At 41.5% G+C, this 20402-nt stretch overlaps 2 protein-coding genes across 7 annotated transcripts in view; both read left to right on the top strand.

Moving 5' to 3' along the window:
• The first annotated feature begins 526 nt into the window (after positions 1 to 526).
• Positions 527 to 5261, top strand: uchl1 (ubiquitin carboxyl-terminal esterase L1 (ubiquitin thiolesterase)). Its single transcript, XM_061679575.1, has 9 exons — positions 527 to 669; positions 758 to 769; positions 1101 to 1229; positions 2296 to 2437; positions 2592 to 2677; positions 3286 to 3333; positions 3438 to 3507; positions 3571 to 3629; positions 4715 to 5261. Exons 1-9 carry the CDS (start codon positions 637 to 639, stop codon positions 4796 to 4798), a joined length of 663 nt encoding a protein of 220 aa, XP_061535559.1. The 5' UTR covers positions 527 to 636; the 3' UTR covers positions 4799 to 5261.
• Positions 5262 to 7916: 2655 nt separating this feature from the next.
• The window catches only part of limch1a (LIM and calponin homology domains 1a), a 45027-nt gene continuing 32541 nt past the window's right edge, over positions 7917 to 20402 (top strand). For all 6 annotated transcript variants that reach the window (XM_061679654.1, XM_061679657.1, XM_061679658.1 and 3 more), the window contains exons 1-2: positions 7917 to 8234; positions 20285 to 20355. In XM_061679654.1, coding sequence (XP_061535638.1) covers positions 8145 to 8234; positions 20285 to 20355 — 161 coding nt within the window. In that variant the 5' untranslated portion in view covers positions 7917 to 8144. The remainder of the gene's footprint in view (positions 8235 to 20284; positions 20356 to 20402) is intronic.

Raw genomic sequence — 20402 nt, forward strand, 5'->3', positions numbered from 1 at the left:
CATCAAAGCAATATATGTATTTACAGTCTTGTTCGATATTTTGCAAATAGCACGTCTACAAAACAACATCACAAAACTCTGCGTTGACACTTCTGTGTTAACCAGGCACACCTCATCCTATGGCTATGAGCAGTATAGCGTCCCATTATACCATGAAATTAGGAATGCAGTGCTTTTTTTCTCCGTTCATAAACTTGGACTACGAACGCCAAAGTTATACGAAGACAACGTGTAACCCAAAGGAACATGGAACGCCAAATGTTGAAAATAAGCATTCGAGACAAAAAAAGATGCAGTTGGATAAGACAGAAGATAGCTTCCATTTTCTTTCAAGCCATGTTGTGATTGCTTTTGATTGGTACGTTACACTTTTGGCATCTCACCATTTTACCCAAAATGGTATATTTCCCCACTTTCTTCTTTCTTCTTAACATCACATTAAATGAAATAAATTGTAAAGTTATCAAATCAATCAGTGACGGCCACTGTCGAGATAGGAACGGCCATTTGGGGTGAGCCCACCCCTCTGGAATTCTACCGAATGGTACAACCGCGTCTTATAAATACCACCGAATTTAGCGTGGCTGGAAAATATTAAAAGTCATCACGAGTAAAACGTCGATCAACATTACCAACATGGAGTGGACTCCGATGGAAATCAACCCTGAGGTGAATTAAAATAACCGCGACCACCATTAGTTGAGTCGTTCAAGGCGACGGTGGAATAATGTGGAGTTTTTGTGTCTTCTGCTTACAGGTGCTGAACAAGGTGGGTGGGTAAAGTTTAAAAAAAAAAAAAGCCTTTGATGCTGAGTCACTGTGTTTAAATATCCGGTAAGTTTTGCCAAGAGCGGTCAAGACGTCGTTCATCGATGGTACAATTCAAATACGCCACTTTTGTGGTGTGGAAATGGTTGAAAACGTCGTTTAAACAATAACATTTAAAAAGTCAGAATCTACAGCATCCTCGTGGCACCGTTAGCGTCTCGGCTAATGATGGGTGTGGTCTGTCTGGCCCTGCAGTAGCATCTCCCCACTAGCCAGCTAATCTCGCCTCTGCATGTTTATTCAACTTTATTTTTGTTCGTGCTTTTCAACAGTTGATGACTAAAGTCGGCGTGGGCGAGAGCTGGCATTTCGTGGACGTCCTCGGCTTCGAGGCCGAGCAGCTATCCGCCGTCCCGAAGCCGTGCTGTGCCCTGATGCTGCTCTTCCCCATCACACAAGAGGTAATTTAGGGACGCAATGACTGACTTTGGGGGAGGGGGAGTTTTTTTCTGTGGGGGGTGGGGATGGGGGGGGGGGGGGGGTTATGGTGATAACAATGTTTGGGTGTGGCAGTGATCCATCTAGTCCACATACCTCTGGGGTGTGGTGATGCTGAGTTTGCAGGGTTGGCGGATGCTGATTGTAACAGAGATGAGTCATCAGTTAATGTAGGGACCAAGCCTGGACAAGAATAATGGATCCCACCCCCCCTCCCCCCAATGTTTTGTTAATATACCCCAAAGTATTATCCCCGAAACACTTCATCAGCATTTCAAATACAACTACATTAAACCTCACCCAAGAGTGGCAATAAACGTATACATTTAAAAATTCTATCTGACACAAGCCACCATACGGGGCTCTCATCTCGAGTTTGCACTCGTAAGTCAAAACAAGAAAATCATCCAAATGACTGCTCGTATCTTGAAAACCTAATATGGTCACTCATCTCAAGGCACCACGATTTTATTTCTGAAAGGAAAATCGGCGCATGGGTATGAGCTTTGAATATTTAGAAAAAAATAGCATGCAGACATCATGCAGCCAGACTATTTGAGGCTTTAATTTTGGACTATTTATATTATGCTGCTGGCAATGCCTGTATCTGGAATACACACCTAATTTTGTCTGGCAAGAACTAATAAATTGACCCGCCGCTGGCAAAAAAAAGAAAAAATGGTAATATGTACATTAAAGTAAAGTTTGTCATGAAACTGTTACATTTAAAAACAGTGTATTGAAGTAATGTTTTTACAAAAAAAGTTAAGTGTATACTGTATATTTTTTTTTTTTTTTTTTTTTTTTTTTTTTGTGGTAAAATATTTTATAAAGGACAGTTGACAGAGGTATTAATTCAACAATACTGTATTATTATTGAGTTAGTAGACCTGCACTGAATGATAGTCATTCAAACCTGAGCACGTTTTATTTTATTGTTTTAACTCATTGGTTATAGATTTTGCATGTCATGTGCTGCGTGTGGATTTTTATTTATTTAACTAATAAAATTTTGTGTGCGTGTCTCAGCATGACTCTTTCAGACAACAGCAGGCAGATAAAGTGGTGCAGAGCTCGGACGCCTACTTCCTGAAGCAGACGGCGACCAATTCCTGCGGCACAATCGCTCTGCTGCACGCGCTGGCAAACAACCAAAGCAAACTGACCTTCGGTAACATGCTGTATTTAACGCTAACAAAAACTGATCAGGTTTACCATGTGTGTGACCCAATTGCTGACGAAAATGAGGCAACTGTTGTAAATCAGCAAACACTTAAATGATTGGAGTTTTTATTTTATTTTTTAAAAAGTGTTTTTGGTTTTAGAGAGTGCTTCTGTGTTGAAGAAGTTTCTGGATGAAACTGCCAAGATGTCTGCTGATGACCGTGCCAAACATCTGGACAAGAACCAGGTGATTATAGTATTGGAACGAAGCTTGTAGGTATGCATACGGCCAATTTCAACCTTTTTTTTATTTAAAAAAAAAATCAATTTCAGTAAGTTTTACTTTTCATGTGTAGTCCATTTTACAGTTGTACTGAATTTAAGTACAATAAATTCTCTTTAACTGGTTCTTAAAATTAAGTAAAAATATGTTCATGCACAATACATTTAAATGGAATCATTCTTTTTTCCAATTATATTTAAGTGCAGTGTTAATGTTTAAATTGTGCATGATGTAGTGGCTTACAATATTATTTAATACACTTTTTCGGAATAAAACATTCTGGTTTCTGATGAGCACTTGTGCCTACTACTACGTACTGTATTTTAATGTTGGTCATGATGGTGGTGGTGCTTGGAGAGCTAAATATTGTATGCACTTGGTATAAAAAGTTCAAATCTGTACATGATTGCACATGTACATGCGGTTAATGCCCACTTGGGGGTGCAACAGACCACACCGTTCCACCTTGTTTCCAGATTATTCTGGGGTCCAAACATTTTATTAATTTTAATATTGGCCTCAATTTGTGTAATTGTAAGCCGTTGTTTTTAATGGAAATATTCTTTGTTCAGGCAATCCATGAGGCTCACAATGAGGTTGCTGCACAGGGACAATGTAGGGTAAGTTGACTTTATCACAGTCCAAAGGGGTTATGTTTTTATTTTTTATCAGTTACAGAAATGTTAGATGAATGAGAATGAATGAATTTTCAAAATCCCTGCAGCCAGAAGCAGATAAGGTCAACTTCCACTTTATTGCCTTTGTCAACGTGAATGGACAGCTCCTTGAATTTGGTAAGGAAAATATGACTTTAAATGATTGTCAATGAAGTTTTGACTGTCTCATTTGCTATTAAGATGGGAAGATGAATGGCCCCCTAAACCATGGAACCACCAAAGATGAGACCCTCCTAACGGTATGTAAGTTCAATTTCTCCCAAAAGAACAATCATAAGGGGGAAAATGCAATAATTAAAACTGCACAATCATCACAGGTAAAACACAACAATGACCGGGAAGAGTAAGCCACAAGATAAAGGCCCAATGGCAAAAAAATTCAGTCAAACATCGTTGTCAGCAAGCTTAATGCAAAATGGAAAGTAAAAAGGTTTTAAGCTATTTACAAAAAAATCCAAATAGTCAAACGCCTCAGATTTTCAGTCAAATGTAAATACTTTGTGTTACCTTAGTCCGCCATAAAAGCAAACAAATTATATTTGTTTTAAGCAAAACAAGACATATTTTTTTCCCATTTTCTGACATGTTTCAGATCAAACACTATGCATGGAGTCATTCCCAAACTTTTGAGGGCTGTGGCCCAATTTGAAATCCTGAGGCCCACCAACAACCTTGAAACACGACTCTGATCAACATAATGCGATCAGGGTCATTAATTCCCAAATACTGTACAGTTTTCATAACCATGTTCCAGGAATAAGTGCAATACTATGTGCATTCTGTACAGTCCGTAGAAACATATGATGGTGTGCGCGCCATAGGTGATGCATTCAAGAGCAGCGTGGGAATGCATTAATGATGTGTGAAATAGGAATTTGTTTTAATGGCTGTAAAAGTTTGTGTATGAGAGATAAATTAGAGGGAGATATATTCTGGGTTGCAACTGCCTGATTTGCCTGCCCTGTTATGGCGCCTCTGACTCATTGCACAGCTCATATGCTGCCTGACCTGCTCTCATTCAAAAACTTGCTAAATCAAACTCATAACTTTGATTCCTTAACTAGGTTAATCCAAACTCATTTTTTTTGAAGGTCAGTTTTACATAACATTTTATCTTTTAAAGGCCACAGAAAGGCTTTCACACACAAGAACATGCAAAGAAATGAATACATTGACAAAAGGGCACATTGGGCATCAAGGGGAAAGGGGCAGGTGACTGTATCTCAAAACTAAGTCAGGTCACTTGTAGATGAGGTACCACTGTACTTCAATTCCCCTTAACATTAATAACCTCTTTGTTTTTCTCCCATCAATTCATGTCAAGGATGCTGCCAAAGTGTGCCGAGGATTTGTGGAGCGAGGACACGGCGAAGTACGCTTCTCCGCCGTGGCTCTGTGTCGTGCTTAAATTCCCTACCGGGACAAAATGTAGACAACAAAAAAACATTTATCTGCATTTTCCAGGCACTGTTAAGCAAGTATTGTTTTCACTAAACACACAAATGTAGGTTATACACCTCTTCTTGTGAACTATTAGCACAACTGTTGAAAATGTGCTGAAACTGTGTTCCCCTTAGATGTGAACAAACAAATCCCACTGCTGTTTTATTTTATTTTATTTTATTTTTTGCACAAGTGCTTTTTGGACTGTTTAGATGACTTGCTGCTAATTGGTTGAGATCTGATGTTCCTCACAGCCTAAATGTAGCTTTAAGAATGTTTGTTCACATGATGGACTCTATGACTCATTTGAAGAGTGCAATTGAGCTGATTAGTTTGCTTTACTTTGCACAGTTAGAATTGTGTGTGTGTGTTGCAGTGTTCTTCGCACTGTTGGTGTGGCTGTTACTGACACAAATAAAGTGCTTTTGATGTGATGGCGGTCCAAGTGATTACACAAATTAACACACACTGTTAAAATTGTATGAAACTGTATCTGTAGATCCTACATTTTCCAAAAATAAGGCATAAGGATTATCCATATAACGACACCTAATTCTTGAATCTGCTGTTAAAAGGTCTTAAGTCTACAGTACTATAATACATTCTTAGGTTATCACTAGGTTTGTTTTTGTGACCTCTTTTCACAGTTTTAAAAAAACAAAAACAAAATTCACCTAGTGTTATACAAATGTAATAAAGTTGTTTTTTAAAACTTGTACCACTGGAAACGTCCAACCTCTAAAATCATTTTGCTACCCGGTGTTCATCCTCCATTAACCAGGAAGTAGCCTGCTAGCTGACAAACCTGAAAGCGAAGCTCTATGAACTCTGTTCACTTTTGATAGTTCAGCCTTGGTGGAGGTCTGTGGTAGTGTGCGTTACTTGATGGCCTTCCGTTTACAAACGGTATTATCATTATGGCGTTGCTAAAACAATACCAATGGTGGTGTAAGACTTCCCCACAGTCCTGTACAAGATTGGGCTCGAAGGTGAGCGCCTGCTGGCCACGTTTGCACCCATGGGGCCTGGGCGGGCACAACCCGAAAGGGTAACATGGTTCCTCTTCCCATGGGCTCACCACCGGTGGGAGGGGCCATAGGGTTTGGGTGCAGTGCGAACTGGGCGGCGGCCGAAGGCAGGGATGTTGGCGGTCCGATCCAAGGCGACAGAAGATGGCTCTTGGGATGTTGAATGTCACCTTTCCGGCAGGGAAGGAGCCCGAGCTGGTGTGTGAGGTCAAGAAGTTCTGACTAGACATAGGCAGGCTTACCTCCAAAGACAGCTAGGGCTCTGGTGCCAGTCTTCTCAAGAGGGGTTGGACTTTCTTCCACTCTGGAGTTGCCCATGGCGAGAGGCGCCGAGCAGGTGTGGGTATACTTATTGCTCCCCGGCTCGGAGCCTTTACATTGGGGTTCACCCTGGTGAACGAGAGGGTAGCCTCCCTCATGTGGGGGGGGGGGTGGGTCCTGGCTGTTGTTTGTGCCTATGCACCAAACAGGAGTTCAGAATACCCACCCTTTTTGGAGTCCTTGGAGGGGGTGTTGGACAGCGCTCCCGCTGGGTACTCCATCGTTCTGCTGGGGGACATCAATGCTCACGTGGGCAATGACAGTAAAACCTGGAAGGGCGTGATTGGGAGGAACGGCCCTTCGGATCAGAACCTGAGCGGAGTTCTGTTATAGGACTTCTGTGCTCATCACAGATTGTCCGTAATGAACAGCATGTTCAAGCATTAGGGTGTGCACCAGGACAACCTAGGCCGCAGTTCGATGATTGACTTTGTGGTCGTGTCATCGGACTTGCGGCAGCATGTCTTGGACACTCTGGTGAAGAGGGGGCAGAGCTGTCAACTGATCACCACCTGGTGGTGTGTTGGCGCCGAAGGTGGGCAAAGATGCCGGTCCGACCTGGGAGGCCCAAATGTATTGTGAGGGTCTGCTGGTAACGTCTGACAGAATCCCCTGACAGAAGAAGTTTTAACTTCCACCTCCAACGGAACTGCTCACGTTCCGGGGGGAGGGGGAGAGCATTGAGTCCGAGTGGACCATGTTCCGCGCCTTCATTGCTGAGGTGGCCAAGCGGGGCTGTGGTCGTTGGGTGGTCGGTGAGTGTTGCTGCGGCAACCCCTGAACCTGTAGGTGGACACCAGCGGTGAGAGATGCCCTCAAGCTGAAGGAGTATTATCGGGCATTTTTGGCCTGTGGGACTCCTGATGCAGCTGATGAGTACCGGCTGGCCAAGCGGAATGCAGCTTTGGTGGTCGCTGAGGCGTGGGAGGAGTTTGGTGTGGCCATGGAGAACGACTTCCAGACATCTTTGAGGAAATTCTGGTCCAACATCCCGAGTCTTAGAAGAGGGAAGCAGTGCAACATCAACATTGTGTATAGTGGGGATGGGGTGCTGCTGACTGATACGCCTTCCCATGAGGAAGCAGAGTCTGGGATCTCTGAGGCGGTCTTGTGTCTTGGGGCGGTCTCTTGTGTCTTGGGTTGAGGTCACCAAGGTGGTTAAAAACCTCCTCGGTTGCAAGGCGGTGGCTGACATTTGCCCGAAGTTCCTAAATGCTCTGGATGGTTTGGGGACTGTCCTGGTTGACACACCTCTGCAAGATTGCGTGGACGTCGGGGACAGTGCCTCCATGCCGTTATTCAATCAGACACACTGAACATTTCCATTATCAAGAGTCTTGTATCGTGGCATTCACATTTTTTCATGATCACCAAATGCTTTTTATTGTAAATACAAAATATTTGTAAAAAAAAAAAAAAAAAAACCTAAAAACTACTGATATAGTAGACTTAACTTTGCATTTCCCCCCCTCCCAATTTGTTCATTACAATTTGAATAATTGTAAATGTATAGAAGGTGGATACATTTTATTTAGATTAATTGTAGATATGTAGAAGATGGATGATGTTTTCAAATTTAATTTTACACACATTTCAACTTTTCTTAACCTCAACTATGCAATTGACTTGGCCCGTCTGTCCTTTTTACACACACACACACGCACGCACACACACACTCATCGGGCAGATTCCTGCGTGCGCGTCCCCGCCTTCTCGAGCGCGCTCCCGCAGCCGTGTCGGCGGAGGACAGCGTCCACCACGCGCGCGCACGTCTTCTGCGTAGAACAAGCATTATTATTATTTTTTTTATTAGGGCGGCTTCGTGGTGGGTCGTTGCGGGAGACTACCGGTTACAGAGTACCGTCCACGCGTGGCGCAAAATAGCACTACCGGGAGCCGCATCACAACACTCGGCGAGTTCCCACCACCGAGGGTCCCACACACGGATAGGCCTATCCGGCGATGGCCAGCCCGCCTGCAGGTCGCGACGTCCGGTCGGCGGAGGCGAGCCGCCCGGAGCCCGCCTGCTTGGAGGCGCAGAAATGGATCGAGGTAAGCGGACTCGTGGCTGGGGGAGTGGATATAAATAAATACCCACTGTCACCTGTTCCGTGGGGAGGCTGAGTGTATGTGTCGGGTTTCGACACGAAAAGTTGTCCTCCTGTTACCTAGTGTGAACGACTCCCACGCGGATTAAACCGAGTCGTGTCGTTTTTTCTCTTTTTTTTTTTTCTCCAAAACTGCGTGTATATTCCACGCCAGGAGCAGAAACGCCCCCTTAGTCCACGGTGGTTGCCATGGTGATGAAACCGGGCCAACGTTCACGCACCAGCAGCATTCGATGATGATGAGATTATCATGTGCATCATCTGCTCTTATTCTTGGTACTGGAAATATTACTGGAAGTATTCTTGGTACTGGAAATATATATATATATATATATATATATATATATATATATATATATATATATAGTATTTATAATAAAGCTGAGTGCTGTATCATGATTGCAACAGCAGTTATATGACCTATAGATATGTTTGGACTATTATGTATGCTAGTCTCTCATGCTTTATCTATTGTCTTAATCTGTGATGTCTGGAAGATGCCAACACTGACAATCTCATCTAAATTTTGGATACATTTCTCTGGTGATACCGGTATGGAACCGTACTCAATGTGCAGGGTTTAAACATGCCAGAAAGTGCATTGTTTTGGTTTGAGCTGGAAAAGTTTGAAGAAAATTGAATACTGGTGGAGAGTGCACCTTGGCAAACTTGTTAGGGTATTTAGTGGTAGTGAGATGGCAAGAGCGCTGCAATCAACACATTGCTAGTTTGACCAGTGAACTCGTTGGACTTCCTAGACTGCAATGGATAAATGATATCACCACATGGGCTCAGGAACACTTCAGAAAACCATCCATTTTCTGAGCCGCTTCTCCTCATTAGGGTCGCGGGCGCGCTGGAGCCTATCCCAGCTGTCATCGGGCAGGAGGCGGGGTACACCCTGAACTGGTTGCCAGCCAATCTCAGGACACATAGAAACAAACAAGCATTTGCACTCACGTTCAGACCTACGGGCAATTTAGAGTCTTTAATTAACCTGCATGCATGTTTTGGGGATGTGGGAGGAAACCGGAGTGCCCGGAGAAAACCCACGCAGGCACGGGGAAAACATGCAAACTCCACACAGGCGGAAACCGGGGATTGAACCCCGGTCCTCAGAATTGTGAGGCAGAGGCTCAAACCAGTCGGTCACTGTGCCGCTTCAGAAAACCAATGTCAGTAATTACAGTTCGACGCTACATCCGTAAGTGCAACTTGAAACTCTACTATGCAAAGCAAAAGCCATTTATCAACAACACCCAGAAACGCAGCCGGCTTCTCTGGGCCCGAGCTCTTCTAAGATGGACTTATGCAAAGTGGTAAAGTGTTCTGTAGTCCGACAAGTCCCCATTTCAAATTGTTTTTGGAAATTGTCCTCCGGGCCAAAGAGGAAAAGATCCATCCGGACTGTTATGGATGCAAAGTTCAAAAGCCAGCATCTGTGATGGTATGGGGCTGTGTTAGTGCCAATGGCATGGTTAACTTACACATCTTTGAAGGCACCATTAATGCTGAAAGGTACATACAGGTTTTGAAGAAACATATGCCGCCATCCAAGCAACGTCTTTTACACGGACGCCCCTGCTTATTTCAGCAAGACAATGCCAATCCAAATCCTGCATGTGTTAAAACAGCGTGGCTTCGTCGTAAAAGAGTGCGGGTACTAGACTGGCCTGGCTGCAGTCCAGACCTGTCTCCCATTGAAAATGTGTGGTGCACATCAATTGATGTCAAAGGGGCAGGCTGGATTGTATGTTTGACACACTTGCTCTACAGGACTGTCGTCCGTTCTGAGTCAGCTCGCTGAAAATGGAAAGAACAGCAGACAACTGTGATGTGAAGAGTTCTCAAATGAACACTTTGACCATTCGACTTCCGAACTCAGCTAGGGCAACCATCTTGGTCAGGGATTTACTAATCTCTGCAGAATATTTTGGGGGTACGACAAAGAGCTAGACCCCTAAAACGTTGAATAATGGCTGAAAATGGTCATGGTCGAGTTCTGAAATGAACACATATCATTGGCAGTTAAACTGCAGCAACGTCGTACATTTTTGTCAGATATTCAGTCAAATTTGCATAATTGTTTTTTACTTTGATAAAGCGCTAGATCCTGGAGAATTTGAAGAACAGTAAAAAAAAATGACACAAGTAACATTCTGAAATTAATGTTAGTTGTTGGCTGTTTGATTTCTGAATTTGGCTTTGTCGGTCATCTTGGACATATATTCATTCAAATGTACAGGAACGTTCTTTGGTATGGAAAAGAGCTACAGATGATCCCAATAAATATGCAGAATAGCCACAACTGTGAAAGCTAGAGTGCCACGTGTTGTGGTATCTTAACCTCTGAACTCACCTACGTCGGCCAACTTGGTGAAGCATTCATTAGAATTTTAGATTTTGGTTTGTTCTGGTAAAGACATACTGTAGATCACAGAAGATTTGAGGAACAGCCAAAACTGTTACGCGTGAACTGCTGAAAGTGAATGCATGTTGGTGACGTTTAACCCTTAGAACGCGGCTACATCAGCCATCTTTGTCAGGTACTCTATTTCGCAAGCATGGTTACTGTACATTAGTGAAGAGGCGGTCCAGTGAAGTGAATGGGGTCCCGCTGTGGTCCTTTGTTGTCTTCTGCTGTGGAATTGTGCAGGTTTATTTTCAGCGCGGTCAGGCTGTTTCTATTTGCAGTGCTCCTGTTTTTTTACAGTCTCACAGGTGGCAGTGACTCAGTGTATGGGCCATGTAACGGTATTCTAAATTTGTGTGCGTGCGTGTGTGAGTGTGTATGTGCCTGCGTGTGTGTGTGTGTGACACACACTCCTTGGACAGGCCCACGTTGAGTGACAGCAGTCGGTATGGCAACAGGGTATGGGCAGACGCTCAGGTGTCACTCTTTTTTCCAAAAGGGACAGTGTGGCACCATGTGATTCACCCCCACCAGGAATTAGGCCCAACAATCCTAAACATAGCCATCGGATGCAGTTCCACTCCAGTCCTGTAGGTGGCGTTGAAGCATATTACAAAGTAAGTGATTAGGGCTACGCACCCTGAGTTTTTTCACCATGGCTCCATCTGCTGGATTTCTTGTGTCAATGGTTCCAATGTAAGTGGACCATTAGAGCGACCATTAAAATTAATTGATCTTTAACTTGAAATTGTGGTAATTGTCTAAATCACAAATTTTTGTCATGGGCCACATCGTAGTTACGACGTCCCCCGGAGGGCCACTACGACTGTGAACCCATGTAGGGCGGCTGTGGATCAGTTGGTAGAGCTGATTGTCCAGTGACCGAAGTGTCGCCTGTTTGAATCTCGGTGTCGACTGTCCGCATGTCGGACAGTATCTTGACTGAACCGTAATTTGCTCCTAGTGGGTCTCCCAGCGCCCATCGGTGTATGAATATGTGTGTGAATGGGTGAATGTGAGGCTTTGGGAAGTGTTTTGGGCACTGTGATGGTGTAGATAAAGTGCCTAAAGATGTGCAGACAATTTACCATATTAATTAATTTTCACCTCATATAATTACATGCAGTATCCACAGCAAATTGATGAATAACCAGTTTTAAAATCAGAAGCCTATAAACAAATTGTTTTAAACTATTACATTTCTTTTCAAAGCGGGATTGGTAACAAAAAAATGCTCGCAATATGTCAACATTATTACACTAGAACACAATTAGCAATTTTGATTTGCTTTCACAGGCCATATAAAATGATGTGGTGGGCTGCATCTGGCCCCCGGGCCACCAGTTTGACACCTGTGGTCTAAATTGTCCATCCGTATTAATGTAAGTGCGAATGTTTGTTTGTCTATACGTGCCCTGCGATTGGCTGCCGACCAGTCCAGGGTGTGTCCTGCGTCTCGCCAGAAGTCGGCTGGGATTGGCCTCTAATGAGGAAAAGCACTATAGAACATGGATAATATTTCTTGCCTAGGTTTTTGTGTATTTTGTCTATTTTTTCTTTAATCCGGTGGCATGGCTCAGTTGGTAGAGTGTGGATTTGATTCTCAGACCATGTTGAAGTGTCCTTGAGCAAAATACTGAACCCGCCACTTGCTCCTGATGCTGCGTCATCAGTAGGTGAATGAGGAGACAGTGTTAAAGCACTTTGAGTACCTTGAAGGTAAAAAAGCGCTATACCACCGATAGCCTATTGGCATTTAATCTAGCTACTGCAACTTGTTTTTTGAGGTATGTTTTGCATATTTTTTTTTCAAATGAACAAAAAAATTTTTTTGCATAGGATTATCTTTATTTACACTAAAACAAATCTTTGTATAGTATTTTGTGCAGTTATGTTTTTTTCAACTGAACAAATTAAAACGATTTTGTTTAATATTTTGTAGTTTTCTTTTACCAACTGGTATTTCATTTTGTGGATTTAAAATTGGCTCGCTAGTTTTTCTGTAGTGTTTTGAGTGGCTGTTTTTTTTTTAAAAACTAACTGAAGAACATTTCTGTTGTATTTTGCGTAATTTTGTGTGGTATTTTATGTAGTTGTTTTAAAATGAACTGCTGCTGTGTTGTGTGTTTTTGATTTTTTTTTAAATTTACAATAGCTAGTTATTATGTAGTGGTTTGTGTATTTTATAAATGTGTGTGGTATTTAGCATAGTTTTAACTAGTTTTCCATGTAGTAGAATTTCTTATGCAGTTTTGTAATTTCTTTTAAAGAAACTAATTTATGTAGTTCTATAAACTAGTCATTGCGTTTTGTATTATTATTATTTTTTAAAGTCTGGGTAGTATGTAGTCTTGCAGTTTTTAACTAATTGTTTATTGTGAAGTTTTGTAAAAAAAAAAATCAACTGAATATCGAGATTTTGTCTAGTATGTTGCGTAGTTTAAAAAAAGAACAATGTACTTTTTTCATATTTTGCTCAATTTTAGTAAACTAACTAGTCTTTGTGTGCTATTTTAGATTTATTGTCTTCAGGCTAACTAGTTAAGTTTTATTTTCTGTCATTTTATAGTTTAAAAAAAAAACAAAACTAGTTTTTGCATAGTGTTTGGTGTAGTTTTGCAGTTTTTTTTGTTGTTGTTACAGTATTTGCATAGTTTCATAAAGACACTCTCCTTTGACAGCGTAAACTCATTTGGAAAATGTTGACTGACTGACTGTGTGTATGGGGGGGCCCCTATAAATCCCTGTAATGCCACACACACAGACGCGGCAAACGTGTGCGCCAGATGTCGCGGCCGTCCTCGGCGGCAGATTAACCGAGTCCCAGACATAACGCGCCGTCTGCGCTCTCTCTGCATCCACACAACACATCACAACACAACACAGCAACGCACAGTGAGTGAATCTATGTGAAAGAAGCGTCACGTACTCACATTGGCCTGAGGCAAAGGCTTCTGAGGGGCTTTTAATGTCATGTTGACCTCACGTAGCGTTTGGCACGCGGTGTTACCCTGTCGTTTGATTTACGGAACCGCTACGGTCCAAGACCTTAGTTGAGTTCAAATGATGAAATTAATTTTTTTGGAGGGGACGGAGGGGGATTTTTTGTTACATTACATGAAGTGGTCGGAGTGGCAACGTAGTGAGTCTCCAGCGTCAACATACACAAGTTGCCACTTTTCAGCAAAACTAAAGTTAAACTATTTTTATGGTTTTGACAATTTACAGGGGGTAGCGACAGTTAGGAATGTTATCAAATGATTTATTATTATATTTAAAAAAAAAATAAAAGCTAAGACTAGCAACGTGACAAGTGGCTGCCATATTTGTGGAATTTTCTAAAAAACATGGAATGAACACTTCAAATGCCTCTAAAATCCTCTATGATAAATAAAGGGGGGAAAACTATTGATTAACAAAGAACATCACTTGTTTCAGTTCAGTTGAATTTTAATTATATAGCTATTCTACTACCCACACTGCTCTTCTCACGAATAATGTTCCATTTGCGCTTTTTAAGTGGAATTTTTAGTGCAAGTGACACTGTTTGAAACATCACGGTAATTTTGACGCGTCGTCTTGGTAAATATTTTTTACTGAGAACTTGTCAGCTAATCGGAGAAGGGGTTCCCTGAGTAGCAAATGAAACAAAAGGGTGATGTTTAGAAATAATGAAGTTAAACTGATTTCTTCTGATTTGAAGGTGTTTTTTCACCAAATTTTCTATAAACAATGTCACACAAAAACGTTGCCCAAAAAGGCAAATATCCCCCCCCCCCCCAAAAAAAATAAAAAATTTCTCTGGAACCTTTCCCTTCCCTGGAAATCTTGATGTGTTGCACTCATTCCAACAAACCTCAGCATTTTCACAGTCAGACATTTTTGGGTTATCTTATCATGTTGATATTATCCATCCATCCATTTTCTAAGCCGCTTATCCTCACAAGGGTCACGGGAGTGCTGGAGCCTATTGTCGATATTATATTTTAATAATTTGTGTTTTGTGCACCTATACCTAATTCATGACCACAATCAAACATTTATTTTATTTCTGTCAAACTCTGTGTAAAAGCTTTTCCCTTGTTTTTTTTTCTTTTCTCAATTTCATTGACATTGAGTCATGCCATTCACCAATCAATCAATCAAACAATAAATTAATCAATTAATCAATCATCTCCCCACTTTAGCTACCCTACTACTACCTTTTTTTGTGCTACCCTTGACCAAATTTCTTACAAAGGAATCTAAAGAAGTTGCGTACCACATTAAACTGAACCAGTGTTTGGTGCAAATGGGGACAGTGTGTATGTGTGTGTGTGTGTGTGTGTGTTCCCGCGTAATATAGCCGTCGAGTGAGCGTTCACGGAAAGCCACAAAAACCAAGCGAAAGGTCTCGAGGGTATTTCAGCTCCAGTCGCCGAAATCCGAGCCCCTGCGGTCCTCGTGGCGAATGACTTTGCTGTGACGTGGTGAGTGGCAGCAGCAGCTATCATTTAAACCCATGGCACGTGTGCGTGTGTGCGTGTGCGTGTGTGTAAAGGCTAATGTCAAAAGTAGGCCAAAGTAGCATTTACTTGTGTCTTGTGTGCCGCTGTAACGCACAAAGCGACAAACTGTGAAGCAGCAGATTATGTGTTATTGCGCTGTATTATTATTATCATCAATCCATCCCTCCATTTTCTATGGCGATTGGCCTCATTTGGGTTGAGGGTGAGCTGGAGTCTATCCCTTCTTATTTTGGGGCAAGAGAAGTGGGGTACACCCTGCACTGGTCGCCAGCCAATTGCAGGGCACAAAGACAAACAAGGTCACATTCACACCTATGGACAATTTTGTCTTCAATGAACCTAACATGCGTGTTTTGGGAATTTGGGAAGAAGCAGGATTACTCGGAGAAAACCAGATTCGAACCTAGAACCTCTCAACTGCGAGGCAGACTTGCGAACCACTATTTCACCGTGCTGCCTATGAGCGCCCGTTTCAGTCCTGGGAATTAAATGCACTGTCACGCTTGCCGGGTTGAAAATTTGTGCTGACGCAAGTGTTCCTGTGTTGAGTGAGGATTAGCTGCAGTTTTCTCATCAGCAATGACAACAAAGGGATTATTTCTCTCATCCAGATACAGTGTAGATTTGAGGTTTAAATCTCGCACGAAAGCTTCATTCATCAGAATGGACGGCTGCCGACAAATACATTTTTGAGCCGGCTCTCGGATGGGATCTCGTTGGATTTTTGTTCAGGTGTACCGCTCACTTCACAAAACAAGCATTGCGGAGGTGCCTCGAAGTACGAGTTTAATTTGTTCCTTGACCACGGTCGTAAGTCAAACCACTCGTATTTCAAATCATCTTTTCTCATTGAAATGAATGGAAATGCCATTAATCAGTTCCAGTTTAACCCCCCACCCAAAAAAACATTTTTATGTGGATTTTAATGTGGAAAAATAACACTCCATAATATTGTACTTTATAAAAACAAGCAGTAATGACATAATTCAATTTAAAACAAACTGTTTTTGTCAGATTGCATTAATTAAATGCTGCTCTTTCTGGTGTGCCCACTTTTGCCACCTGGGGTCAGACAGACAGATATACTGACATACTGTTCATTGAGGCGTTAGTATGAGTTCTAGGCAATCCGTGCCACTTTGCAGCAGCCAATCATATTGCAACGGGGTGTGTCCTGCCTAGAACCCAACTAGGATTCGGAATAACATCGCAACTCCTCTCCGATCTTATCAGTATGTCACTAATATGTCATTTTACACAGAGCATAAAGAGTATGTGACTGTGACTACTGTTATAATGTCTTTCTACAAGTTCTCGCTGAACTATTTGTATGAAATTCATTGCTTCAATGGTTAAAGCACCACAACATGGATGCTAATTAGTGTTAGCATTTAGCTCGTGGGGCCTTTCTTTAGGCAGTTTTGCGTTTTTACGTTTCCCGACTTTAACAGACGAATGTTGCTAACAGAGCACATCTTTTGAATTTTTCTTCCCCACCCCATGCCCTCACTTTGTTCCCCTGCATCCTACAAAACACAACACAACTAGACAAAAGTACACACCGAGTAGTTCGACTCTTGTCTTTTTTTTGGACGACTAAATAATGCATGAGCATGCTGTAAATGTTTCAAAAGCCCAGAGTCAAACCAACCCGAGCAGATGGGAGCGGGACAAGCGAGCAGAATCATGCCAGACAGGAAAAGAAGAGACGAGAATGGAGTTGCCAATGGGAAACATCTGGAAGTCTTATATAAGGGTGGAGGGGGGGGGACGACAATAGGTCATATTTTTATGATTTGGACACATACACTTACTGCTGTTTGACGCCGGTACACACATGCATCACGTTAAAAAGACGGGCTGAGAGTAATGTAATAAATCAACAAAGTGAGCAAGAATACTGAGGGGAAGGTGAAAGGATGCAGCACAGTTGAGATGATATGGAAAAAAGTATTGGTATGCGTGGTCACATGGGAAGTGAAAATGGAAGAAAATGACTGGTTGGTGACTCCGTTTGACTCTTTTTATATACAACCCCAATTCCAATGAAGTTGGGACGTTGTGTTAAACATAAATAAAAACAGAATACAATGATTTGCAAATCATGTTCAACCTATATTTAATTGACTACACTACAAAGACAAGATATTTAATGTTCAAACTCCATCCATCATTCCATTTGCTGAATCCTCACTTGGGTCGTGGGCGTGCTGGAGCCTATCCCAGCTATCATCGGGCAGGAGGCGGGGTACACCCTGAACTGGTTGCCAGCCAATCGCAGAATGTTCAAACTGATAAACTTTATTGTTTTTAGCAAATAATCATTAACTTAGAATTTTATGGCTGCAACACGTTCCAAAAAAGCTGGGACAGCGTCATGTTTACCACTATGTTACATCACCTTTTCTTTTAACAACATTCAATAAATGTTTGGGAACTGAAGACACTAATTGTTGAAGCTTTGTAGGTGGAATTCTTTCCCATTCTTGCTTGATGGACAGCTTCAACTGTTCAGCAGTCCGGGGTCTCCGTTGTCGTATTTTACGCTTCATAATGCGCCACACATTTTCAATGGCAGACATGCATGCAGGCCAGTCTAGTACCTGCACTCTTTTACTACGAAGCCACGCTGTTGTAACACGTCCAGAATGTGGTTAAGCATTGTCTTGCTGAAATAAGCTGAGGCGTCCATGAAAAAGACGTTGCTTGGATGGCAGCATATGTTTCTCCAAAACCTGTATGTACCTTTCAGCATTAATGGTGCCTTCACAGATGTGTAAGTTACCCATGCCATTGGCACTAACACAGCCCCATACCATCATAGATGCGGGCTTTTGAACGTTGCGTCCATAACACCCCGAATGGTTCTTTTCCTCTATGCACCGGAACACGACGTCCACAATTTCCAAAAACAATTTCAAATGTGGACTTGTCGGACCACAGAACACTTTACCACTCTGCATCACTCAATCTTAGAAGAGCTCGGGCCCAGAGAAGCCGGCGGCGTTTCTGGGTGTTGTTGATAAATGGCTTTTGCTTTGCATAGTAGAGTTTCAAGTTGCACTTACGGATGTAGCGCCGAACTGTATTTACTGACATTGGTTTTCTGAAGTGTACCTGAGCCCATGTGGTGATATCCTTTACACATTGATGTCGGTTTTTGATGCAGTGCCGCCTGAGGGATCGAAAGTCACGTGCATTCAATGTTGGTTTTCGGCCTTGCCGCTTAACATGCAGTGATTTCTCCAAATTCTCTGAACCTTATGATGATATTATTGACCGTAGATGATGAAATCCCTAAATTCCTTGCCATTGTACGTTGAGGAACATTGTCGTTAAACTGTTTGACTATTTTCTCACGCACTTGTTCACAAAGAGGTGAACCTCACCCCATCTTTACTTGTGAATGACTGAGCAATTCAGGGAACCTCCTTTTATACCCAATTGTGGCACCCACCTGTTCCCAATCAGCCTGTTCACCTGTGGGATGTTCCAAACAGGTGTTTGATGAGCATTCCTCAACTTTCTCAGTCTTTTTTGCCACATGTCCCATCTTTTTTGGAACGTGTTGCAGACATAAAACTCTTAAGTTAATGATTATTTGCTAAAACAATAAAGTTTATCTGTTTGAACATTAAATATCTTGTCTTTGTAGTGTATTCAATTAAATATAGATTGAACATGATTTGAAAATCATTGTATTCTGTTTTTATTGATGTTGAACACAAAGTCCCAACTTCATTGGAATTGGGGTTGTAAATAAGCGAGCTACCATGAGAAGTAAAACACATTAGGTAATATATATACAATTAAAGGTGTAATTTAAAAAAAGAGTATGTGTAATGAAAAAAGTCATTATACATACACACATGCACACACACACACACACACACACACACACACACACAAATGGGCCAAAGATAAATGAAAAGGAAAAGAGGTTTGACTGATTCCTGCTCACATGTGATAATCCAGATTAGAACAGATTACAGTTAGGATAGATATGAAAGTGCTGATTGTGTGGGTGTCTATGTAATGTGTTTGTGTGATGGTGATTTTTAACTGGCGCAGGAGAAGGAGAAAACGGTAAACACTGAAAAACGCATAATCGATAAAACACTCAACATTTGATAACAAGTGGCGATCGATTTATAGGTTGTTTTTTTAATGGGATTTTAATGGGATCGCTGAATCTCTGTGACTGTTCTGAACTCCTGTTTCCAGTCAGTATTGTACCCAAGGAGTTGTAATTCCACTCTATCAAACAAATTCTACAAAGTTGGACGTCTTATATCTTGTGAGATGAACTATTGGTATTGAAGGGATCTACAGTAGTCCCTAACCCTGATTGATTAATTCATTCAATGGTTAATTCATTGATATAGAGGTGTGTCTATCTACAGGATATCTACTTATAGATAATTAGGCTACAACAAGAACGAAATCTTAACATGAGGAGAATAACTGTGTAATATTAGGAGTAAAAAGATGGTAATGGTAAGTATATAAAGTTGTCATGTTACAAGAATATAATCATAACATTTTATATTTTGATGATTCGGCCAACATGAGAAAAAAATCTTAATAGGAGAAGACGTAATATTACAAGAAAAGAGTCGTTATATCACACGAATAAAGTAGTGGTGTTTTGAAATAAGTTGTAATGATAGAAGAAAATGTGAGAAGTCAGAATAGAGGAAAAAATATGTATTATTACAAGAAAAAAGTCAAAATTATATGAGGGAAAAAAAAAAAATATTGTAATTTAAATAAAAGGCGTAATTTCGTGAATACATTTTTATTTGCATAAGACTTGTAGAAAAATGTGAGAAAAAGTCGTTGCAATATGAAAATAAAGTTTTAACATACAAATAAAGTTGTAAAATTACATGAATAAACTCACAATGTTACGAGATAAAAGTGGCTAAAATTAATGACCGATATATATTTTTTTAATATATGATTTTTAGTGGAATGGGGCAATAGTACAATAGTGAATATTCTAAACTCCTTGTTCCATGAGTTGTGTCCCAATACTTTTGATCCACATTGCATATTCCCTGACCTTGCCAGGCGGTCACAGGGAAGAGCTTTGGAGACAAGGACTTCCGCAGTGCGTTGGAGAACGGCATCCTGTTATGCGAGTAAGACTGATGACATCACTCGGATGACACACGTGACACACATTCAT

This window comes from Phycodurus eques, chromosome 6, assembly GCF_024500275.1.
Source record: "Phycodurus eques isolate BA_2022a chromosome 6, UOR_Pequ_1.1, whole genome shotgun sequence".
Taxonomy (NCBI): domain Eukaryota; kingdom Metazoa; phylum Chordata; class Actinopteri; order Syngnathiformes; family Syngnathidae; genus Phycodurus; species Phycodurus eques.

Excerpts from the sequence above, each read along its gene's own strand:
- uchl1 (XM_061679575.1), top strand. The coding sequence starts at position 637 with ATGGAGTGGACTCCGATGGAAATCAACCCTGAG. Across the intron at positions 3,334-3,437 it reads CTGCACAGGGACAATGTAGG|CCAGAAGCAGATAAGGTCAA; the intron begins GTAAGTTGACTT and ends AAATCCCTGCAG. Across the intron at positions 3,508-3,570 it reads TGGACAGCTCCTTGAATTTG|ATGGGAAGATGAATGGCCCC; the intron begins GTAAGGAAAATA and ends TTTGCTATTAAG.